At 40.3% G+C, this 19,301-nt stretch overlaps 1 protein-coding gene across 1 annotated transcript in view; it reads left to right on the forward strand.

Annotated features, from left to right (window-relative positions):
* The window catches only part of SLC4A4 (solute carrier family 4 member 4), a gene marked incomplete at its 3' end in the record, with an annotated part of 159,499 nt that overhangs the window by 70,309 nt on the left and 69,889 nt on the right, over positions 1 to 19,301 (forward strand). Inside the window, exons 4-6 of the mRNA XM_079535009.1 lie at positions 2,672 to 2,832; positions 5,513 to 5,692; positions 16,516 to 16,592. Of these exons, the coding sequence (XP_079391135.1) occupies positions 2,672 to 2,832; positions 5,513 to 5,692; positions 16,516 to 16,592 (418 nt within the window). The remainder of the gene's footprint in view (positions 1 to 2,671; positions 2,833 to 5,512; positions 5,693 to 16,515; positions 16,593 to 19,301) is intronic.

Consider the following 19,301-nt stretch of genomic DNA (forward strand, 5'->3'; position numbering starts at 1 on the left):
CTTCTGGTAGGTTAGTTGAGAAATATTGCAGCAGGAGTGAATCTTCCATGGATTTCTCTTGGTGTAATGAGGAATGACCACATTGTTCAATGTCCTCAAAGCCACGTTTGCCTTCAGAGTGGTACCTTTGGCTCCTGGGAAGTGGATTGGGCTGTCTTTGTTTCAGATTTGGCTCATATTTATCTCTTCAGTTGTAATCTGTGGATGAAATAGCACACCAGATTGATTCAGTTCAAACTGAAGGTGCCCGCTTGCTTGTAAGCTCGTGCTCTTTGGTAAACTGGAGTATTTAGGTAGGTGAAGTGTGCAGTGGGGAATAATAATACAAAACAAACTAAAGATAAAATTTGTTACTTGTGTGGAGGGCCATGTGGAAAGCATTGCCTGAGTACTTGCATATATGCGTGCATTAGGACTTCAGAGGGGATTTCAGAGTGTGGTATTCAAAGCTATTTCAGACCATTTGGAGAGCATCTCAGTCGGTTTTCAATGAAATGGATGGGCACAGATTCTCCCTAGGAAAATGGTTATTCCATGCTCTATAATGTTTTGGAAGAGCTGAGTGACTGCCAGTGAAGCTGAGAGACTCTGCTAAATCTGTATGGTGGCAGGTCCAACAGATTTGAAGTTTTGTGTTATAATTAGGAAAGTACACAGAAAGCAAATATTGACAGTTGTGAATTACACAAACTTTCACCAAAGGTACAAACCCTTTATAATTTGCAGCCTTTGTTGTTGCAGGGTAAAGAGCATCTCATTGCACTTGACTCAATCTACCCACACAACTAAACAAATACAGAACATGTCCTCTGAACTCCACAGATCTGCAGATGCCCAAATCCCTTTGCTTTTCTAGCAAACACTCAAGTGTTGTGGACAGAATAGAACCTTATTTCTCAGATATTAAGTTCAGTCTCATTGCTTGGGTTAAAATGCGGCTTTTTAAAAAACAAAGTCTCAAAAGAGATTATTGCAGTTGAAAAGCATAATTAATTAATCCTCAAATAACACATTTTTCAGGTTTGCATATAATTTCACTTGGTGTTAATAATATTCTTTTGAACCAGTTTGCAAACTTCCATACCCTTAAGTGTATGTTTTTTTTCTTAATAATCCCCTTGTATTAGTCACTGGAATTTTCATTTAGCCAAATATATTAAAATAGTATCTCAAGACAGGATTAGAACACCTTCTGCTTTGCAATTGAGTTGCATTGAAACACTTTTTTTTTTTTTTTTTTTTTTTTTTTTTTTTCCTCCTGCTCTCTGTGCTCGCAGTGAAGCTGTAGCCAGGTGCTGCAATAAAGGAAGAGGCCACTGGCATTTCTCTCGCCTTTATTAATAGGCTAGAGTGTAATGTCCCTCTCTGTGTCCCACAGGGCTGTGTATGCATTCTTCAGCTGTGTCCCCTTCTGTGCCAGCACCTTGCTGGCAGTGGCAGGAGCCTGGAGTAGCAGCGGGACGTGCTCTGCCTGACTGCCCCCGCCATGGGTCTTGGGGCACAATCCCTGGGCTAGAGCTCCTGCTTGCCCGCAGTCATGACATGGGTTTAGGGGTGTAAAGAGTGTTTTGTACAGAGCAGTATTAAACCTATTTAACCTTTGCTTGAACCTTCAGCTAGAGAGATGAGCTTTCTGTTTTTTCAGCCTCACTTTGTTAAATGATTAAACAGTGGAGAGCAAACGGAGGGAAACAACAAAACCCTTAATTTCTGTCTTTTCCATTGGTGGTTCGCTTGTCCTCTCCAGAGCATCTTCAGATCCACTTAGGATGTGCTTCTCCCCCCTGCTCTTTGCCTTGTGCCAGCCTGCTCCTGTTGGTACTGTTCAGTGCTCCCGATTGGTGGCTGGTCTGCTGAGTCTTGGCAAAGCCCTGATGCTTTTCCTCTGCTCGTATGCTTGAAGATGACTTGAGTCTTATCCAGTGGAGCTGTGGCAAGGATTGTGGGCAGTTGAAAGAAGAGGGATGTAAAAGCTGAGATCTATTTCCTGATTTTTCTGCCTTAGCATTCTCTGTGGTTTCCTCACACTTTTCCTGCTCTGACCTTACTCAATTTCCTAAACAGGAGAGGAAGTTTTCAGATTGTATTGTGTAGATTTGAATACTCAAATGCAAGTCACCCTATTTCCAGAAATGCTGATTTTTTTCTTTCTTCTCCAGCACCCCTGGCTACTTCAAAGTGGTTATTAAGCATCAATTTAATTACTTGGAGCTGCTGAAGCAGTGCTAGAGCTTTACTTGACATGATGCAACGTATTGGGTTAGGTCATGGGTGTCTGCAGGTTAGACATGCTTGGGTTAGGTGCTGGGTGTGCAGCCTGGGGAGGGAAGGAGATGCCAGCAGAGTTGTTGAAACTGCCTCTGTATTCTTGACCTGGAGCAAACATGAGGTAAACAGTGTTAGCTTAAGTCTTGGTGAAAGCTATTAAAGATAACATGCTTTACCTCTCATTTGCAGTAGTTTACAAGCATTATCACTGCTCAACGAACACATACCAATTCATTAAGCCTTTGCAACTTGATTGTGGATTTGTGGGCTTAGAGATGCGTGGGAAAATGTGTATGCTTGAACTCGTTGGTATGTTGTGATGTTTCAGCTGTCTTGCTTCTTTCAGATCCACGCACAGGGTGCAAGAGCTTTAACACAGTCTCATTTCTTTGCCCTTTTGTAGGTGGATAAAGTTCGAGGAGAAGGTAGAACAAGGTGGGGAACGATGGAGTAAACCTCATGTGGCCACATTATCCCTGCACAGCTTGTTTGAGTTAAGGACATGCATAGAGAAAGGCTCAATAATGCTGGATATGGAGGCCTCTTCTCTTCCTCAGGTAGTGGGTAAGTAAGCTTCCTTGGTTCTTGCTCTAAACAATTCAGTTCAGCTTACAATTGACCTCTGTGGTGGTTTCCTTTGAAAGCAAGAAACTGAGCATCGCTGTTTTTGCTCCTTTGTTTTCAACGAAATATTCAAGAATTTATTATTGCCAAAGACTTCCTGGAACAAAGTGTGAAGTAAGTGTTTGAAGATCCCAGGCTTTTTCCCCTCTTATTAGGGGTAGGAGTTTGAAGGCAGCCCATCCATTTTCACTGTATAATAAAAACACTACTTTTTCATTAAAGGAGGAAAACAGAGAAATAGTCCTTCTAGGAATAACAGAAACCTAGAAGAACCTCCAAGTAGGAGAAGGATAGCCAATGTATGAAAAGCATTCTTCTCATTTCAGGAAGAAGAGCGAAAGAATCTGCTTCAGTGATAATTATGCTTGCTTTGAATTATCTTTTGGTTTTAAATAGAATCATTTGGATCCTGAGGTAGATATCCTAAATTTACCATGTGTTTGAAAGGAAAGGCATACACTGACTGAATTTGTTTACTACCAGAAATGTGACATTTAAGAGGCTACCTCACTCAGAATAGGAATGCCCATCAAGTATTGCTTTGAGCAGAACAGTTGCAATCTAGGGCTCACGTGGTCAGATTGTAGACTGTTTTCAGATGAATTTGCAGGCTGGGCTGCTAGAAGCAGGTTTAAAATAAAAGTGCTCCTCTGTGACAAAGGTGAAGAGCAGTCACAGGATCAGTTTATACTTCCCTCTGCTGAATGGGATAGCAGGGTTTTTTTGCAGTCAAAATAGCTGTGGCCCAGGATGATGCTCAGTGACATTGCTGAGAGCTATACCATGTTCCCAGTGACGTGTGGAAAGTCATATGAAAATAAATCTAAGAAGTGAGCCATCCAGTGGAGATACATTTAAACAGTATCCTGAATTTAGAAGGCATTGTGTGAAGAGGTGTAGAAGTGCAAAATGAAATAAAAATGCCACAGAACTTAATGCTTTGAATCCTAATCTCAGGCTTAGTATTTTCCTGGCATAAAATAAAATTATCACGTGACAAGTATTGGATTAGTTTGTAAGAGTTGAATTTAGAAGCTACCTACGGAGTTCTGAGCTGCTTATTTTTGTAGGTGCTTGACATGGCATTGTCTTCCTGTATTTTTTGTGTCTGTATACCCCAGTACATGACATTACAAAGTTTTTTGGTTTTTTTTTTTTTTAAATAAATTATTCTGGTTGAAGTCACTTTGAGATGTCACCTTGAATAACCTTTTTCATCTCCCAAATGAAATGTAATTTCTGGGACATTAACTCACAAATTAGTGGCTGCTGTTGCTGTACTACTGTTCTGTGTAGGATACTTGTGCTGCTGTAAGTCCAAATCCTTACTCAGATGCAGAGGGATTTCTAAGAAGCCTGCTGGCTTGGTTTCCAGAATTATTTAATCATGATAACTTTATTGATTTCTAGTAGTGACAGGCAGGAAAGTAAAATGCATGGAGCTCTGTTGACTTGTGTTACATCAGAAGCACAAAAAGGAATAAATACTTGCCAGATGGAGAAGGATAAACTTGATAAAGAAAGGCATGTTGTTCTAAGGAAACATTTCAAAAATCACTAACAAGAAATATGAACAAAAGCTTGCAGAAAAGCAGCACTTAAAAAAATAAAGCTTTTGTGTACATGTATATAATTGTTCTTTTCTGAGTTGGAATGGAAGTCTGAGGCTCTTTTCTCTAGTGATTTGAAGAGGCATTAATTCTTTAGAAGAAGGTGACTTTCTGCCTCACTGAGTTAGCAAGTGTGGTGAGTGTTCTGCCTCCACTTTCCCATAACTTTTATTATTAGCACAAATAAAAGTTACTAGTAGACAAATAAGAGCTGCCACTTTCCCCTGGGGGATGGCATGTTAACTGAAGTAATAAAGGGAACAACTTAATGTGAAATTTATTGCACAATAGAGATTTTTGTAATAAGTCAGGCTACCTTTACTCCTCCCCTGTGGGACAAAGGAACAGAGGAGAGAATTGATGGAAAGCAAGCAGTGAGTTGCAGATTGATGATGGTTAAAGGCTGAAGACGAAGTCCTATAACATGTTGTCTGAAAACAGGAGCAGGTTCTGCCATCTGTAGTTGCTGTCATTTTACTTCAGTTACAAGAATGAAAGATTTAATTAGTGACTCATCTCCAGGACTTTTTCCTGTAGATAGATTAGGTTTTAGCAGGGGCCTATGAGGTGACTCAGGGCTTCTGAAGCTGATAGAATTTTTGCCATGCTATTTTTGAAGTCATACTGGAACTCACGATGTAGTTATAGCTTCTTCTTAACACAGGGTTGGAGCAGCCCTCTCTCTGAGCTAAGAGCAATCTTGTCCTGTGAAAGGTTGTTTGGCAACCTGCTTAATGGCATGAAAAAAAAAAGAACAGGATCTTGATGGAAAAGGTGTGTGTTGGTGGCTGATGGGTTTTCCTCGGTGGAGATGATTCTTACCTTTCAAGAAATGTTTATAAGAGATTCCCATTAGAAATAAAGTGGTATATCTGGTGGTAACTTTGAGATGGGGAGGAAAGAATTCAAAACGGGATGGTGAACATCCTCTCCTCTCCTTTCATGTAGTCAAGTTCTGGGCTTTGGGATTCATTTTCCTTTCCCTTCTCTCATCTCTTCCTGTGCAACAGAAATGATTGTCGACAATCAGATTGAGACAGGGCTCTTGAAGGCAGACATGAAGGACAAAGTCACCTACACGCTGCTCAGGAAGCACCGGCACCAGACCAAGAAGTCCAACCTGCGCTCTCTGGCAGACATTGGAAAGACCGTCTCCAGTGCAAGTAGGATGTTTACCAACCCCGATAATGGTAATGCAGAGGCTAACTGGCTATAGCCTTCCGTTTTAAAGCAACCCACCAACCTTGCCTGCCGAAAACTAACCTTGTTGCCATGACAATGCTTTTCTAACGCATAATTAGCGTAGCAAGACCCGCACTGATGACACATCAGTGTTGGGCTCTGAAGGCTGCTTTTGCCGTGGCACATTGCTCTAACCCTATCTTCACTGGACGGAAAGGGAGAGGAAGGGAGGTGGCAGGCAGCAGGATGCAACAGGTATGTAGGTGGTGGTATAGGAACAACATTAGGAAAGAGAGATTTACAACAAACTCTATGTGTGCCTGAACCCAAAAGTCTGATCATCCGACATGCTTGGGCAGAGATGAAGCTTTTGCGTGTGTTCGATTTTTTATTTTTTTTTAATAGATTGTGTCAATGGCACTCTTAATCAAAAATTATGTGAGAGTAAAATCTAGCTTGCATTTTATTGCCATACAATCATTGTCCAGTGTGGGTAAAGCTCATTTCCATTTTGCTTTGTTCAACCTAAAATTGTTTTGTGGTGTATGTCATGTATGCATCTCTGTTTCTCTTTTAAAAATTACTGTATGTGTAGTGCTTATTGTATGTAATGTTGTCTGTATAAGTTTGTGTGTGTGTGTGTGTGTGTGGATACAGACAGCTATAGAGGCCTTGGCAGTGGCTCTGTACTTACTCAAACACTGAGATTTGCAGTCACATTAGTAGTAATGTTAAAAAATTTTCGCGTCTTCGAGTTCTGCAAACTGTCTCATGTTGCAGTATGAAAACTTGTCTGAAAGTTGCTATTTTAAAACACCCAGAAAAAGGAGCAAGCTGATACTCATCTTGCTGTCTTTAAGGCCTCTAAGCTTTCTGTGTTCTGCTTCTAAAGCTTGCTCTAACATTTCTCCCTCACTAATTACCTTACTTAATTAATATTTCCTACTTTTCATTGTCCTTGGCTTTTGCTACAGGTGTGTATGTGCATGTGAAGAATATTTATTGCTCTTGATAATGCGTCTTATCACATACCAGTGTCTTGATAATTGAATGAATGAAAAAACATGAACAGAAACATGAATTGAAGAAATGTCCTAAGTGTGCAGCTTTTTGGTGAATATCCCTGCAGGAGTCCAATGGAGCAAAGACCAGGACTGTGCGTTGGACTGTTGCTCCTTCTGCTTATTTTTCAGACCAGACATTTCAGATCGTATCATAGAATGGCCTGGGTTGAAAAGGACCACAATGATCATCTAGTTTCAACCCCCCTGTTATGTGCAGGGTCACCAACCACTAGATCAGGCTGCCCAGAGCCACCCATCCAGCCTGGCCTTGAATGCCTCCAGGATTGGGGCATCCACAACCTCCTTGGGCAACCTGTTCCAGTGACTAACTCACGTTTGTTTTCAGTTCGCCTCAAAAACTGTGTTCTTCCACCACATGTTCTGGGGCTTACTGCTGTCTCCCCTCTGGCCTTCCAACAATTTCCCCACTGTTTGCTCCTGACTTCTGTTTAAAAAATACACTCTGAGATGCACTCACTTGATTCTTGGCTCCAACTGCAAATCACCTGCTTAAGCATAGGCACTTTGGCACTCATGGTCATGGTGGCATAGAGACCTGTTTTTGTGCCTGCTCATGGTATGTTTACAGTGTCACAGTCAGGCCTAATGGCTCTCAAATTGCAAGGGAAGCTGAAAGAGAAACTCCTGGATAGAAGGAGTGCCTGTATTTGGGCAGTGATAGACTCTTTTCCTATCTTATGGTTAAACTAGTAACCAAGCCCACTGTTTTATTCTGAGTACTTAGGGAATTCCTAAGGTGTAGAAATGTAAAGAAACCTTTAGGATTGACTGTATGGTATTGCTGAGATTAGTGTCTCCTTCAGACATGCCAACAGTTTAACTGAAAGGGTTAACACTTGCTCTATTTACAACGTGCATTCACCTTCTACCTCTGTCTTGCTTCTATCTTTGCTGAACTATATGTTTGTAACAGCCTCCTTGTTTTTCAGCAGCCGGTGAGTGTTGGCAGCCTTTCCTTTCTGCAGCTAAAGTCACTCATTGAGGAGCCATCAAAAGCTCAGAGTGTAAAGAGGAATTAAAACTTATTTACAAGGTTTGAGGGTAAATCATAGACAATGTCTTATCACTTGGATGATAAATCCTGACTCTTTACCATAAGGAGTTAGACATTCAGTGCTGATTTAAAAGTAAATAATATCCTACTTCTCCAGGGAGGTTGACTTTGGTAAAGGGCACTCATCTAAGTTCTCACTCTAGCCACTGCTTATTTTTCATGGCTGTGAGCATCCTTTACTCAGACAGTAGGTGTTTTAGGTTTCCATTAATTTCTCTTTTGTATTTAAAGAGACCGATTCTTAAGAAATTATTTTCTGGCTTTGCTTGGCCCACTGGTTGACCTTCGGCAACTTCTTTCATTTTGTTTTGCCTCTGTTTCCTACCTGAAGTATTCGTGTGTAGTGAGAATATAATAAAGCATTATGTTTCATGACAATTCAAGTACTTTTAAGGAGGGAGAGACTCAAATACGAAGGGAAATACTTCATGAATAGTTGTTGCTGTTATTTATTATTTACACTTTAATGAAAAAGTAACTCGGTGAAACACATTCTGGAGTTATACTATGCTCCCTGGAGTTCAATGAGTGTCTTCCATGTAATTCCGAAGGCAGAATTTGTCCTTTACACAGATAAAATTTTAATGAATCCGACAGGAGCACATCTGCCTTTTAGCATAGCTAATAACAATAATAAAAGGGCCATCAGCCCCAAGCACTCATAAATTTTACTGGAGTTTCATTCCAGGTAGATATTTCCTTTCAGTTTCTGCTTTATTGTTCCAGTGTCAGTGAAACTTCCATACAATATTCATGCTGCATCCAGGTTAATGAGAATGACAGTCATTCTGGACACAGGACTTGTGCAGTGCTTAAGTCTCACCTTCATATAGTAGGTTTACAGGCTGGTACATTTAAAAAACAACTTGGTGTTCTGCTCAGCTGATGTTTACTGATGTTATTAAAAAGGCTAACTTGTCATCTTTAGACCTACCATAAAACACCTTGATGTAAATTACAAAGTGCTCTGCTAATTTAGTTTGTGTTTGTTAAAGGTTGTTAATGAAATAGCCACTGAAGCTTAACTATACCCTGTGGTATGTTATGTATAACATATATATACAACTATACCCTGTGGTATGTTACGTATAAAAATGTTATGCACTGTATTGCTTTTAGTGGAAAATCACGATTCTTTTGGAACATACGATTCTGACAGGTATCTAATTACATTGAATTACTTTGAAAAGCATGCATTTAGGGAGCACTTTCAGATGATGCCATTAGCAGGGATTCTCACATGATTTTCCCTAATATTTTTTCAAGTTAAACTTAAAGCCCAAATTAAACAGTGACAGACTTTTTTTCAAGGGCTTCTGTTAGAAATCTGAAAATACACCCTGGGTCCCTGGTCTTCAAAAACTATTAGGTGCATGTATCTCATTTCTTTCAGAATGATAAGGTGACAAAATCTTAAAGGCTTGAAAATTTTCTTTGTGGTAAACTTGTTGGAAGCTACTATTCTGGTATTTATATAGGTCATTCACAGTTAAAAGTTTTAAATTTGAATACATATATATATGTATACATATTTGAACAATCTTAGAACAATATATATAGAACAATATATGCAGAAATATGTATATATTTCTGCATAAGTCAGGAGAAAGGTAAATAAGCAATAAGTTGCTAAGATGTAGCTTATTACATATTGGAGGTGCTGACACAGCTGCCCAGAGAAGCTGTGGGTGCCCTACCCCTGGAGGCTCTCAAGACCAGGAGGGATGGGGCCCTGGGTAGCCTGAGCTGGTAGAGGGCAGCCATGCTCATGGCTGATCTTTAAGGTCCCTTCCAACCCAATGCGTTCTATGCTCCTTTGATATTGTAGTGAGCATTGTGAATTTCTTTATAAAAAGTATTGTGGTGCTCTCACTTCTGTCTCTGGGTGTCAGTCCTAGGTGCTGGGATCTGACAGCACAGTTTTGTGAGCCTGTGGCAGCTCTGTGAGCTGCCTGTAGACCCTGAGCAGCCCACAGAGTGGCCATTTGCCTTCCCTCATTGTAGTGCCTGATGCTGACTGGTCCGGCTACTCCTGTGCGTTGGAGAGCCGCAGCCAGGCTGACCGTGGCTTTGCAGCAGGCAGTCATCCTGTTCCCGCTGCTTTTGCTTCGCTGCTCTTTTTGATGACAGCCTACAGAGCAATCAGATTGGCAGAAGTGTTGAGCTTCAGAGTGGCAAAGGTGTGCAGTGAGTGCCTTTTAATCATAACTGTGTCATGAAGATGGCTCCTTACCCTTTCCTAGTGCTTGTGTTTGTGGGAGGATGTTTTCTCAGAGAGCCTTTTGCTCTTGAGAAAGAAACTGCAAAAGATGATAATTTCTTGTTTGACGCTTAGTGGAGGAGGATAAATCAAAGCACTTCTTTGCTGTCCACTCAACAGGAAAAAGATGACTATCAAAAAGCTGAGCAGACAAAGCTGTACTAAGCAATTACTAAAAGTTACCTTACAAAGACAGCGCCCTTTTCATTTCTATTGGCAGAGAGCTGAGATGTCTGATACGTTCGTTGAGGGCCTTTAGATATGTTCCAATTGAACTCTTGCAGAGTTTTTGTATGTCATGTTTTGTTAACTGTCTTTCTGAGAGTTCTCTGTGTTAATCCAGTTGTGTCCTTTCCTGGCACAGGATGCAGCATTTGAAGTGAGCCCCTCCAGTAGATAGTGCATACACTAGACGCTATCCAGCAGCCTTTGCCTAACTGGCACCCCTTTGAGTCATAATGCAGATCTGCCATTGGTTTGCCACTGTATAAAATGAGAGTAGTGCTCACTGTTCCTTAGGTGCCTGAGGACTGTCTCCTAATCATTTGCCAGTACTGTGATGAGGATATTTGCTATGCAGTGCATATTTTCCTCGATTTTGCATAGACGTTTCATGCCTGCCAGCATTTTGTATAACAACACCTGTGAGAGCCTTTGGCAAAAGTGCTGAAGAGCAGTGATCGAATTATACTGAGGGCAAGCTGGTGGAGGCTGTAGAAAACTGTAATGTGTTTATGTGTGAGTATCTAACCCTCCTAAATAATGGCATGCTCCCCATCACCATATAAATGTTCAAACACCTAACAAATGTTTTTATTTTTGCTGTGCTGACAGAATTTTGGTACCAACTAAAATAGCAATTCTACCTTGTAAGTGCATTGGCTACTGTACTGAGAGAATGACTGCTAGCAAAAGCTGAAAACTTCCCCTGTGATTTTTAAAATACTATATTGGAGTTCAGCCTTATTCAGTTGAGTATTTATCGCAGAAACTGCATCCACAATCCTTCCAGTGAGCTGAAAGATATAATGTCAACTGAATAAGGAGGAGCACAGGAGAAGAGAGATATTCTCCAGGGACACTTGGAAAAAAAAAAACAAAAAAAACCCATGATGCATTTATCCATTTGCTTTATTTGAAGCAGTATGGAATGTAGTGTGCCTTTCCAAGCCCTAAGTGATGTACATCAGGGTATGTGTACAGTCAGGATGCTCAAAGTTGGCTCCTACAGGGAAGCAACTTTTTTTTTTCCCCCAAAAAAAGCACTGTGTTTGCCATTTTTACTAACTCAGCTGCCTTCATCGCTTGTTTGAAGTCTACTTCTGAGATGCCTGAGTTTTAGACATGAAGGATGAAAGATTGGCTGCAGACTTTGCCAGCAGGGGACATTCTGTGTTCCAAATAAGTAGGCTTGCTTCTTTTGTTACCAAACTATACAGGAAGGTGCACTTCTGTGTAACTGCAAATGTTCAAACACTGTCTCCTAACTCGCTTCTTTGTGCAACTGCATGAGCATTTTTATTTTTTTTCTTTGACTTTTCAACTTTGCTCTCTTCCTCCCCTCTGCTGTTGCCTCTGTCTCCTGCTTGCACCACAAAAGCACGCAGCCCACTCCAGAGCTCCGTGCCCTGCCTAGCGACACGCACGCTGGATGATGAAATCCAAGTGCAGCACAGCCCCAGCGTGGGATGGCTCAGTAAGTCAGAGACTGGGATGTGGGGAGTGGGCTGGGGGGCTTCCAGAAGGAAGGATGGGTGACTGGCATCAGCTGGTGCCTTAATGCTCACTGCTGCATGAACGGGGAATAGACTGGAAATCCATTCTTGAGGGAATGGAATAGCTGCTATACTGACTGCCCATTTACCCCCACTACACCCTGCTCTTTTTTCACTCTTTTGCTTTATATGTTTGTTTTTCCCTCCATCTGTAGTGGAACAGGTAGGTCAGTCTGCACTCCCTTTCAGGAAGTAGGCTATCTTGTAACCCATCTAGCAAAATTTCATTCATGTGTTGAAACATCCTTTGGCTGTTGAGAGCGTTTCATGAATTTTGCCATCAATGTAATAAAATAAATGCAAGAAAGTTAAATATTTTAATTTCCATATAAATTAAATACAGAAATAGGTTTCCTTTGTCACATAGCTCTCAGACGCCTCCAGCTTTGTCTCTCTGTGATGAGCTGGGCTTTTCTCAGGCTGCGTGTCATTTTATCCTTGTAAAATATTACTCATTGGGAGCCTTGCTGATCACAGAGGAGTGAGCTGTTCCCACAGGAAAGCACAGTCTGCTGCTCTGATGACACAGAGATGTTCTTTATAAGCCATGGCAATATGTAGAAATCTGAATTTCAGGATATTGATTGTGAAGGATGACTACCAAGCTTGTCAGTAGAATGAGGCAGTAAAATAGAGGAGTTTGGATTGATTGCCTTTCTTTTTGCACCAGTACTTTACTGAGCACAGCCAGGGAGAGATTCATGTTGCCTTTGCCAAAGAGATGGCAATATAATTGAGGCCTGAATCACGTAAATATCCTTAGCAAACAGTGCTAGGGTGATCATCGTGTGCTGAAGTCTTTGGCTGAAATTTCAGCAGCAGAAACCTTTTACATTACTGATTTGTTTACGGCACTGAGAGTCTGTAGACTGACAGGCTTGTTGCTTTCTTCTGCCCCTGTATTTTTTTTTCCACTCAGAGAAGCTATACACCTGAGGACTCAGTCCCCTCTTTCCTGTCTTTCTCACAAGTGATATTGCTGGGCTTGCCACATGTTTCCCTGTCACGGTCATCTTCAATGTTTGAGTTTGCTCTTATGAGCAGCTCATTACACACAACCAAAAAAATGCCACATCCTTCCTGACTTCAAGTCTTTAGTGGTGCAGCCGTTAGAAACATGAGTTTGGAGATCTGGGCTGTACAGATTTGAATGATGATGTCCACAAAGCCAAATGGCTTTTGGTACAGGTTTGCACGTAACACATCCTGCATTTGTAGCAGCATTTCAGTGGCTTTACTTCACAGTCAGTATAAATGTAGGGATTTGGGGCAAACTTCTAAATGCAAGCTGCGGCGCAGTCAAGTTTCTTAGGTCAGCAAAGATGATTAAAGGTGATGCTTATGGTTTCCAATCTGTCACTGACTGAAGTAAGAAGTAAAACAAGAAGTTTCTTTAAAGGAAACAGAAGAGCAGTGTTGAATTGCCAGCTAGAGATTTATGGGTGAGAGAGGGGGATGCTTTTCAGCCTGAGGATTGTGACAAAGAAGTTTCATGAGACCCTTCAACCCCACAGGTTCATGCTTTTTGTACAGAGCTTTGTCTGGTGCCCTCACTTCTGGGCTCCATTCCCTTGTCCTTGTTTGGCCTTGCAGAGGTAATGCTAGCAGTCATGATTTAAGAGCATTTACAAGGCCATGTTTGTAGGGAAATGTGGTATCTTTATTAAATAGAAGCGGAAAGGGTGCAAGTTTTTTGGCACATTGGTCTGTCTGTATCTGGAATAAAAATGAGAAACCTCCAAAAAAAAAGGATCCTCTGAGAAGAGCTACTGTAGTTTGGTGTGATTATGTTGATTGTGCTGGGAAATTGAGAGAAAAGGTAATTGCTGCTTGAGAAGCAGAGAGAGGTGATAGTTATTAGCCACTTCCTTTAGCAAGAAAGGGTAATAATGTTCTAACAAATCTTCAGTCCCATACTTCTAGTAATAGGGGAAATACATGCTGTAGTCCAGAAAGTTATCAGCTATGAAAGCTGGGGACTCTAATTTTCAGGACTGGACCCAGAAATCTGTAAAACTGCCCAAGTGGTGCTATGGAAATGAAGAGAGCTTTAGCACATGCCTTACTCTACAATTATGTAATGCAGCACTTCTGAATAAATTGTATTAAAACCATGTTTAACAACCCTATAAAATAAAATCATCTGCATTTTCTGCACTTCTTCAGAGCGTTTTGGAAGCCATATTTAGTTCCTTCTCAGCTAGAGGCATTAGCCATTCCGAGACTCAAAGGTATCATGATAAGACTGGAAGAAGAGGAAATGGGTCTCTGTGCTGCACTCTCCCTGGCTACAACAGTGGAAAAGCTCTCACGAACCGGTTTTGTGCAGGCAGGCTGTGTGGGATCTGCCCATCTCCATGGGACTCTGAACTTCTCCAGATCTGTTTAACTCCGCTGAATACTTTTTTCTTTATTTTCTATCACTTGCCAGCACTTAAATGAACTGATACGGACTTTGCTTTGAGTCACTGACCTGCATGGAACCAATTACCAGTGTGAACAATCTTCATGTTTTAAAGAAAGTGCTTCCCTGCCTTTTCAATTGATTGTATTGGCTCAGATTTGCAAAACAGCCATGTGCATTTCTATATAGAGCTTCAATCTTTCATTTTAATTTAACACTATCGTTATAGATTTGCCAAAAGTCTGGGAAATCTTTGACAGTATCTGTGCAACCTTTCAAAGATAATTAGTCACACCATGTAAGAAAAAGGAGCCTTGGATTTCAGTAATGGGATTCAATTTTCCAGGAACCTGCTTCTTAGAAAAAAAAAAAAATTTTTTTTTTTAAAAAAAAAATATATATATATATATATAAAATAAGTCCATCTAATCTTTTATTATTTATTAAGTATCTACATCTCAAAGTGTTATGTACACCTTTTTAGAAACACAAAGTAACGTCTCTTCCACGTAAGAGATGCAATGTACATAAACAAGTTTAATCGCTTTTTTCCTGTTTTGCATACATGCTTATCTCCTCTGTACAGATTCATATCAAACAGTCAATCAAGTGCTGTAAATATTTCTAAGTTTGGCTTGCTAATAATTAGGAGAATAGTTACTTATATATGTAACTTAAACCAGTCCTTCAAGTAGCATTTCTCATGCTATGAATAAACACATTTGTAAGAACTTAGTAGATATAGGTGGGGTCTTAAGCTTGGCAAGCAGTAACAACATGAAGAAGAAAAATCTGAGGATCTTCCTTTTATAAGATACACTTGTGCTTCGTTTTTGCTGTGTCATCATTCCTGGATGTGGCAATAATGCACAGCATATACTGTGATTCAGAGTGGCTCATGAGAAAGAATATCATAAATCTGTCTCTGTATATATGAAACATATTGTAAGGAAAACAATATCTCCTTTCTGGGGGGAAAGGAGAGGGGGGGGTTGTCCAGATCTTTTTCTTATGACTCCTTGTATTTATTAGTTGTTATTTTATATAATTATTACCTATTTCTTGATATTCAGATATATTACCAAGTTCATTTCTCTGTGGGAGTTGCTGAAAATTTGAACTTTCATTTTGTTATGAATATCAAACCATAAGTTTAATCAACGTTTTCTCAAAACATACACTAGCCTAGAGATATCACAGAATTTGGGAAGTGCCTCAGTGCAGTTTCTTTCTGAGTGTTTTCTCTCTTTCCAATTATGCTCATGATCAGAAATACTGGTAAGAGCTCCTGTTGCTATGCTTCTGGTTTCTGGGAGAAGGGTGAAAAATTTCAGAACAATTATTAAAGAGCATGCTGATTGCTGACTGTTGGGATGTTGTATCCATCCCAGAAGTTTCTTTGCTATTCTATGATTTTTCTTCTTTCATGATTATGGCTATTTCTAGATTTTCTTGTAAGTCCTTTAAAACTATTTTCATATAGTCAGCTACTCTTTGAGAACATAAGAGTAAATAGGAAAAGTAATCCAAAAGAGAGTAAGCAGTGCTTGAATGCCATCATATCCAGCTTAGAGGAGCAGCTGGCCTTTGAGAGAGAAGTGGAGTTTAAAGGCTTTAGCTCTTGGTCTCCAGTACTTTCCTTTCTCTCTGAAGTATCTGGTGTCAGGAACTGGAGACTTTTTTGCCTATTGATTTGACACATGTGTTGTTTCAAACAGTAAAACTCCTAAGGTTCATGAGTTTATTTAATATGGCTAGTGGTAGAAAAGTAGAATTTTGTTATCTGCTGTTTCAAAAGACCAAGAGCTGCCAACCTTCCTCCTGTGAGCTGAAGTATTGGGTGCAGAAGAATGCAGGTAGATAGCATCTCTGTAGGATAGCTATGGCAAAAGGTTGGCAGCAAGAAGGGAGTGTCCCCCTGTTCTGTAAAGAATGGGTGACCCAGTTGCTTCTTTCAGCAGCCAGTTGCTACTTTGCTTCCCCGCCAACCCAGACAGGAATTAGGAGATGTCCTTAGATATTTTTTTGCAGTCCTATGAGCTGTGAGAATGCTTTGGGTCAGAGGTGAACAAGGTTTAGAATTTTTCTATCCCATGTGCCACGTGAAGTTACAGAAAGCAGCCTGTCATGGTCTTAAATTGCCCACATCAACTTCCCACGTGCAAGGAAAGGTGTTGCTGTAGCCTGAGCCTCTGTGTTCTTCTGACTGGATTTAAATAGGTGCTTTAATTGGTATTGGCATTGTTCTTACAGGCAGTCCAGCCATGACTCACAGAAATCTGACTTCCACCAGTCTGAATGACATCTCTGACAAGCCTGAGAAAGATCAGGTAAGCTTCAGATTCGGACTTCGCCTAGTGATGTGTTTGGTTAGGAGCTGGGTATTGAGGAAGGAATAGTTGTAACAGAGATCTGAAGAAAAAGAAGAAAGTGAGCAAGGTGAGTCAGTTATTTCCGAGTCCTATGACAGATCTTACACTTCATCAGCCCTTGTTAAACTCTTGCAAGATGTGAAGCAAGTACCACCATGTATGGAAGCTGCCTGGCATCCTGCTGATGTCTGTGAGAAGGGAACGGATGGCATCCTGATCTTGATGTATCTAATCTGCTTCCTGCTGAAAAGAGGCTCTTCAGGGTTTCAGCAGAGGTCTCACAGCACAGTAGCTCAGGTCAAGCAGCATGCCAGGGTTTATATTCATAGGTGGGATGGAGTAGAGCCAGAGCATTGAGGGGAATGTGTCCCCACTACAGCAGCTGCTGTAATAGAACGTGTTGCCTCACCCTTTGTGGTGCTTCTGAAATACAGCTATGCTAAAAGGTAAGTGTGGAAGAACAGCTTCAAAACGTAGATGAATAGAAAGGTTAAAATTGGTCTTTAGTGTCTGCAGAACTGAACTCTTTTTTACCAGTCTCCAAAAAATTTGTCTGATTTTTCAGAGTGATGTTTATGGTATTATCATATGGACTTTGTGTGTGTTCTTGTCCTTACTTAAAGCTTAAGAGTGTGAGGGGTGTAGTGATTCTTTGTGAACTCTCTGAAACCTGGTGTTTAAATGAGATCTCTACAAATTTCAAAAAATGTTCTTGGTTTATAAAGTGGGTTATTTTCAAAGCATGACCATTTGTTTTGGTAAACTTTTTTTTCCCTGCATCTCTCAACACTCTCTAGTCTTGTGATTATTCTGAATATGAATGAGAGTTACCCTAGGAAATTATTTGGGTTAGATAGTATATGCTCACCAGCTGAGGAAAAAACTCCAGTCCTTTGAATAAAGCCTGGTTGTATTCTTCTGGAAGTGGAGCTCTTCCATAAAGCGACAGAGCAACATAACTGTAGAAAAAAATGAGTTCTGCTTAATTGAATGTGGCATACCTGTTTTTCTCCAGTCCTGCTGTCCTTTATTCCTCACCTGGCATGCAGTCTGTGCTACTTTTATTTTCAGATACTAAAAAGTATGTTATCTTCCTCTTCAGTATTTGAAAAATCCACACAAAGGAAAGAAATGGCTGGTAAGGCAAACAGCCCCATAATGTTGAATGTGCAGAGTTTATGTAATAGAGCAATGAAAAAAATTCCCTCTGGTACCTCCTTTAACATACAGAAAATACTTCAGTGGAAAAAAAAAGAGTGCAGTGTGTTTTGCAGTATTTTTCAGTTGGAACATACGGCTGCATTTATTTTTTTCTCCAAAATACTTTAGTGTACTTAGCCACACTCAAGGTAAGAGGAATTGTAAAATTGCTTTTTCACTGGAAAGACTGCTGGTTTACATTTTTAATTAGACTATAATTGGGGTCTTAGAGCAGCAGAAAACTAGGTCTGAATGTTGCAGCAGGCTTCTTAGATTTCATTAGTACAAGTGGTCTCAATTGTTCCTCCTACTGAAATGTCTATGGACACGTACAGATAATAGAGTTTTTGTCTAGAATTGTATACTAAAATGTTTTGGTGGGGCTGATACTGAGTTCTGCCAATAAATCCAATTTGGAAATGTACTCCAAAGTTTTTAGCTTTCAGTATAGATAATACTTTACTGTTTATAGTGAAAACTGTTACTTTTAAACTAACAAGTTCCAAAAAGCCGCTTAGTTAATTAGCTCATGTCCTTCTGATGAACTTTGCACAATGGAACCCTTGTACTGTATGCTTGTTGAAGCTGGTCTGAGAAATCACCTTAGCTCTCAATTTTCATTACTGATTTACTGAAACTCCTGTCCTGATAAAATCTGTGAGACTGCGATGATGCCTGGCAAATTTCTTGAGCAGAAGTTAGCATGCTGTACAGGCACGAGGGAATAATTCATGGTGTTATGACAACAGGAGCTGGAAAGAGAACAGATTCTTGCCTTGACATCAGAGTGACTGGCTTTCATTATCTTCGTATCCCATCTGGAAGCCTGACAGTTAATGAGGCCATACAGTGAGATATCAGTCTACTGAAGAAAGAGGCTGTGCTGTTTTCTGTTTATTTGTGTGTGTGTATCAGAGGTCAGTTTGTCTTTAAACTGTGACAGTCTGAAATTTGTTGGTAACAATTTCTTGGAGTTATACTGGGACCAGATCTTTTCCATCAAACATTATTTTTGCATGTATAAAGGAGAGTATTGTGTGTGTGTGTTTTAAAGGAAAAGAAAGGCTTTGAACAAAGTTTAATATAGCATCAATAATTTTCCTGCCTACCTACATCCTTACTTTCAATTTTGCAATCTTTAATACTAATTGGAATGATGCCATTTACAGTAGTGACAATAAAACCAGAATCTCCTTTTTATCTGTTTCTATAGGTTTTTACTGAGCAGAAAGACACCTTGGTAGAATTAAAGTAGAGGGTTCTGGATGCTCTTTCTTCAAAGCGCGAAGTGTACAGCTCAGATGATGTTTCCTGTCTTTCTCCCTTCTCCAGTACTTTGCCACTTGGAGAAGTGGTGGTGATGAATGCTTTGGAATTACAGTATGGCCCCAAGCCCTCTCTTAATAAGGTTTGAGAGAGCAGGTTTTGTGACTGTCACACAGTACTATGTGGAAAAGGATGTGGATC

Source organism: Tetrao urogallus (genome assembly GCF_951394365.1).
Source record: "Tetrao urogallus genome assembly, chromosome: 4".
Taxonomy (NCBI): Eukaryota; Metazoa; Chordata; class Aves; order Galliformes; family Phasianidae; genus Tetrao; species Tetrao urogallus.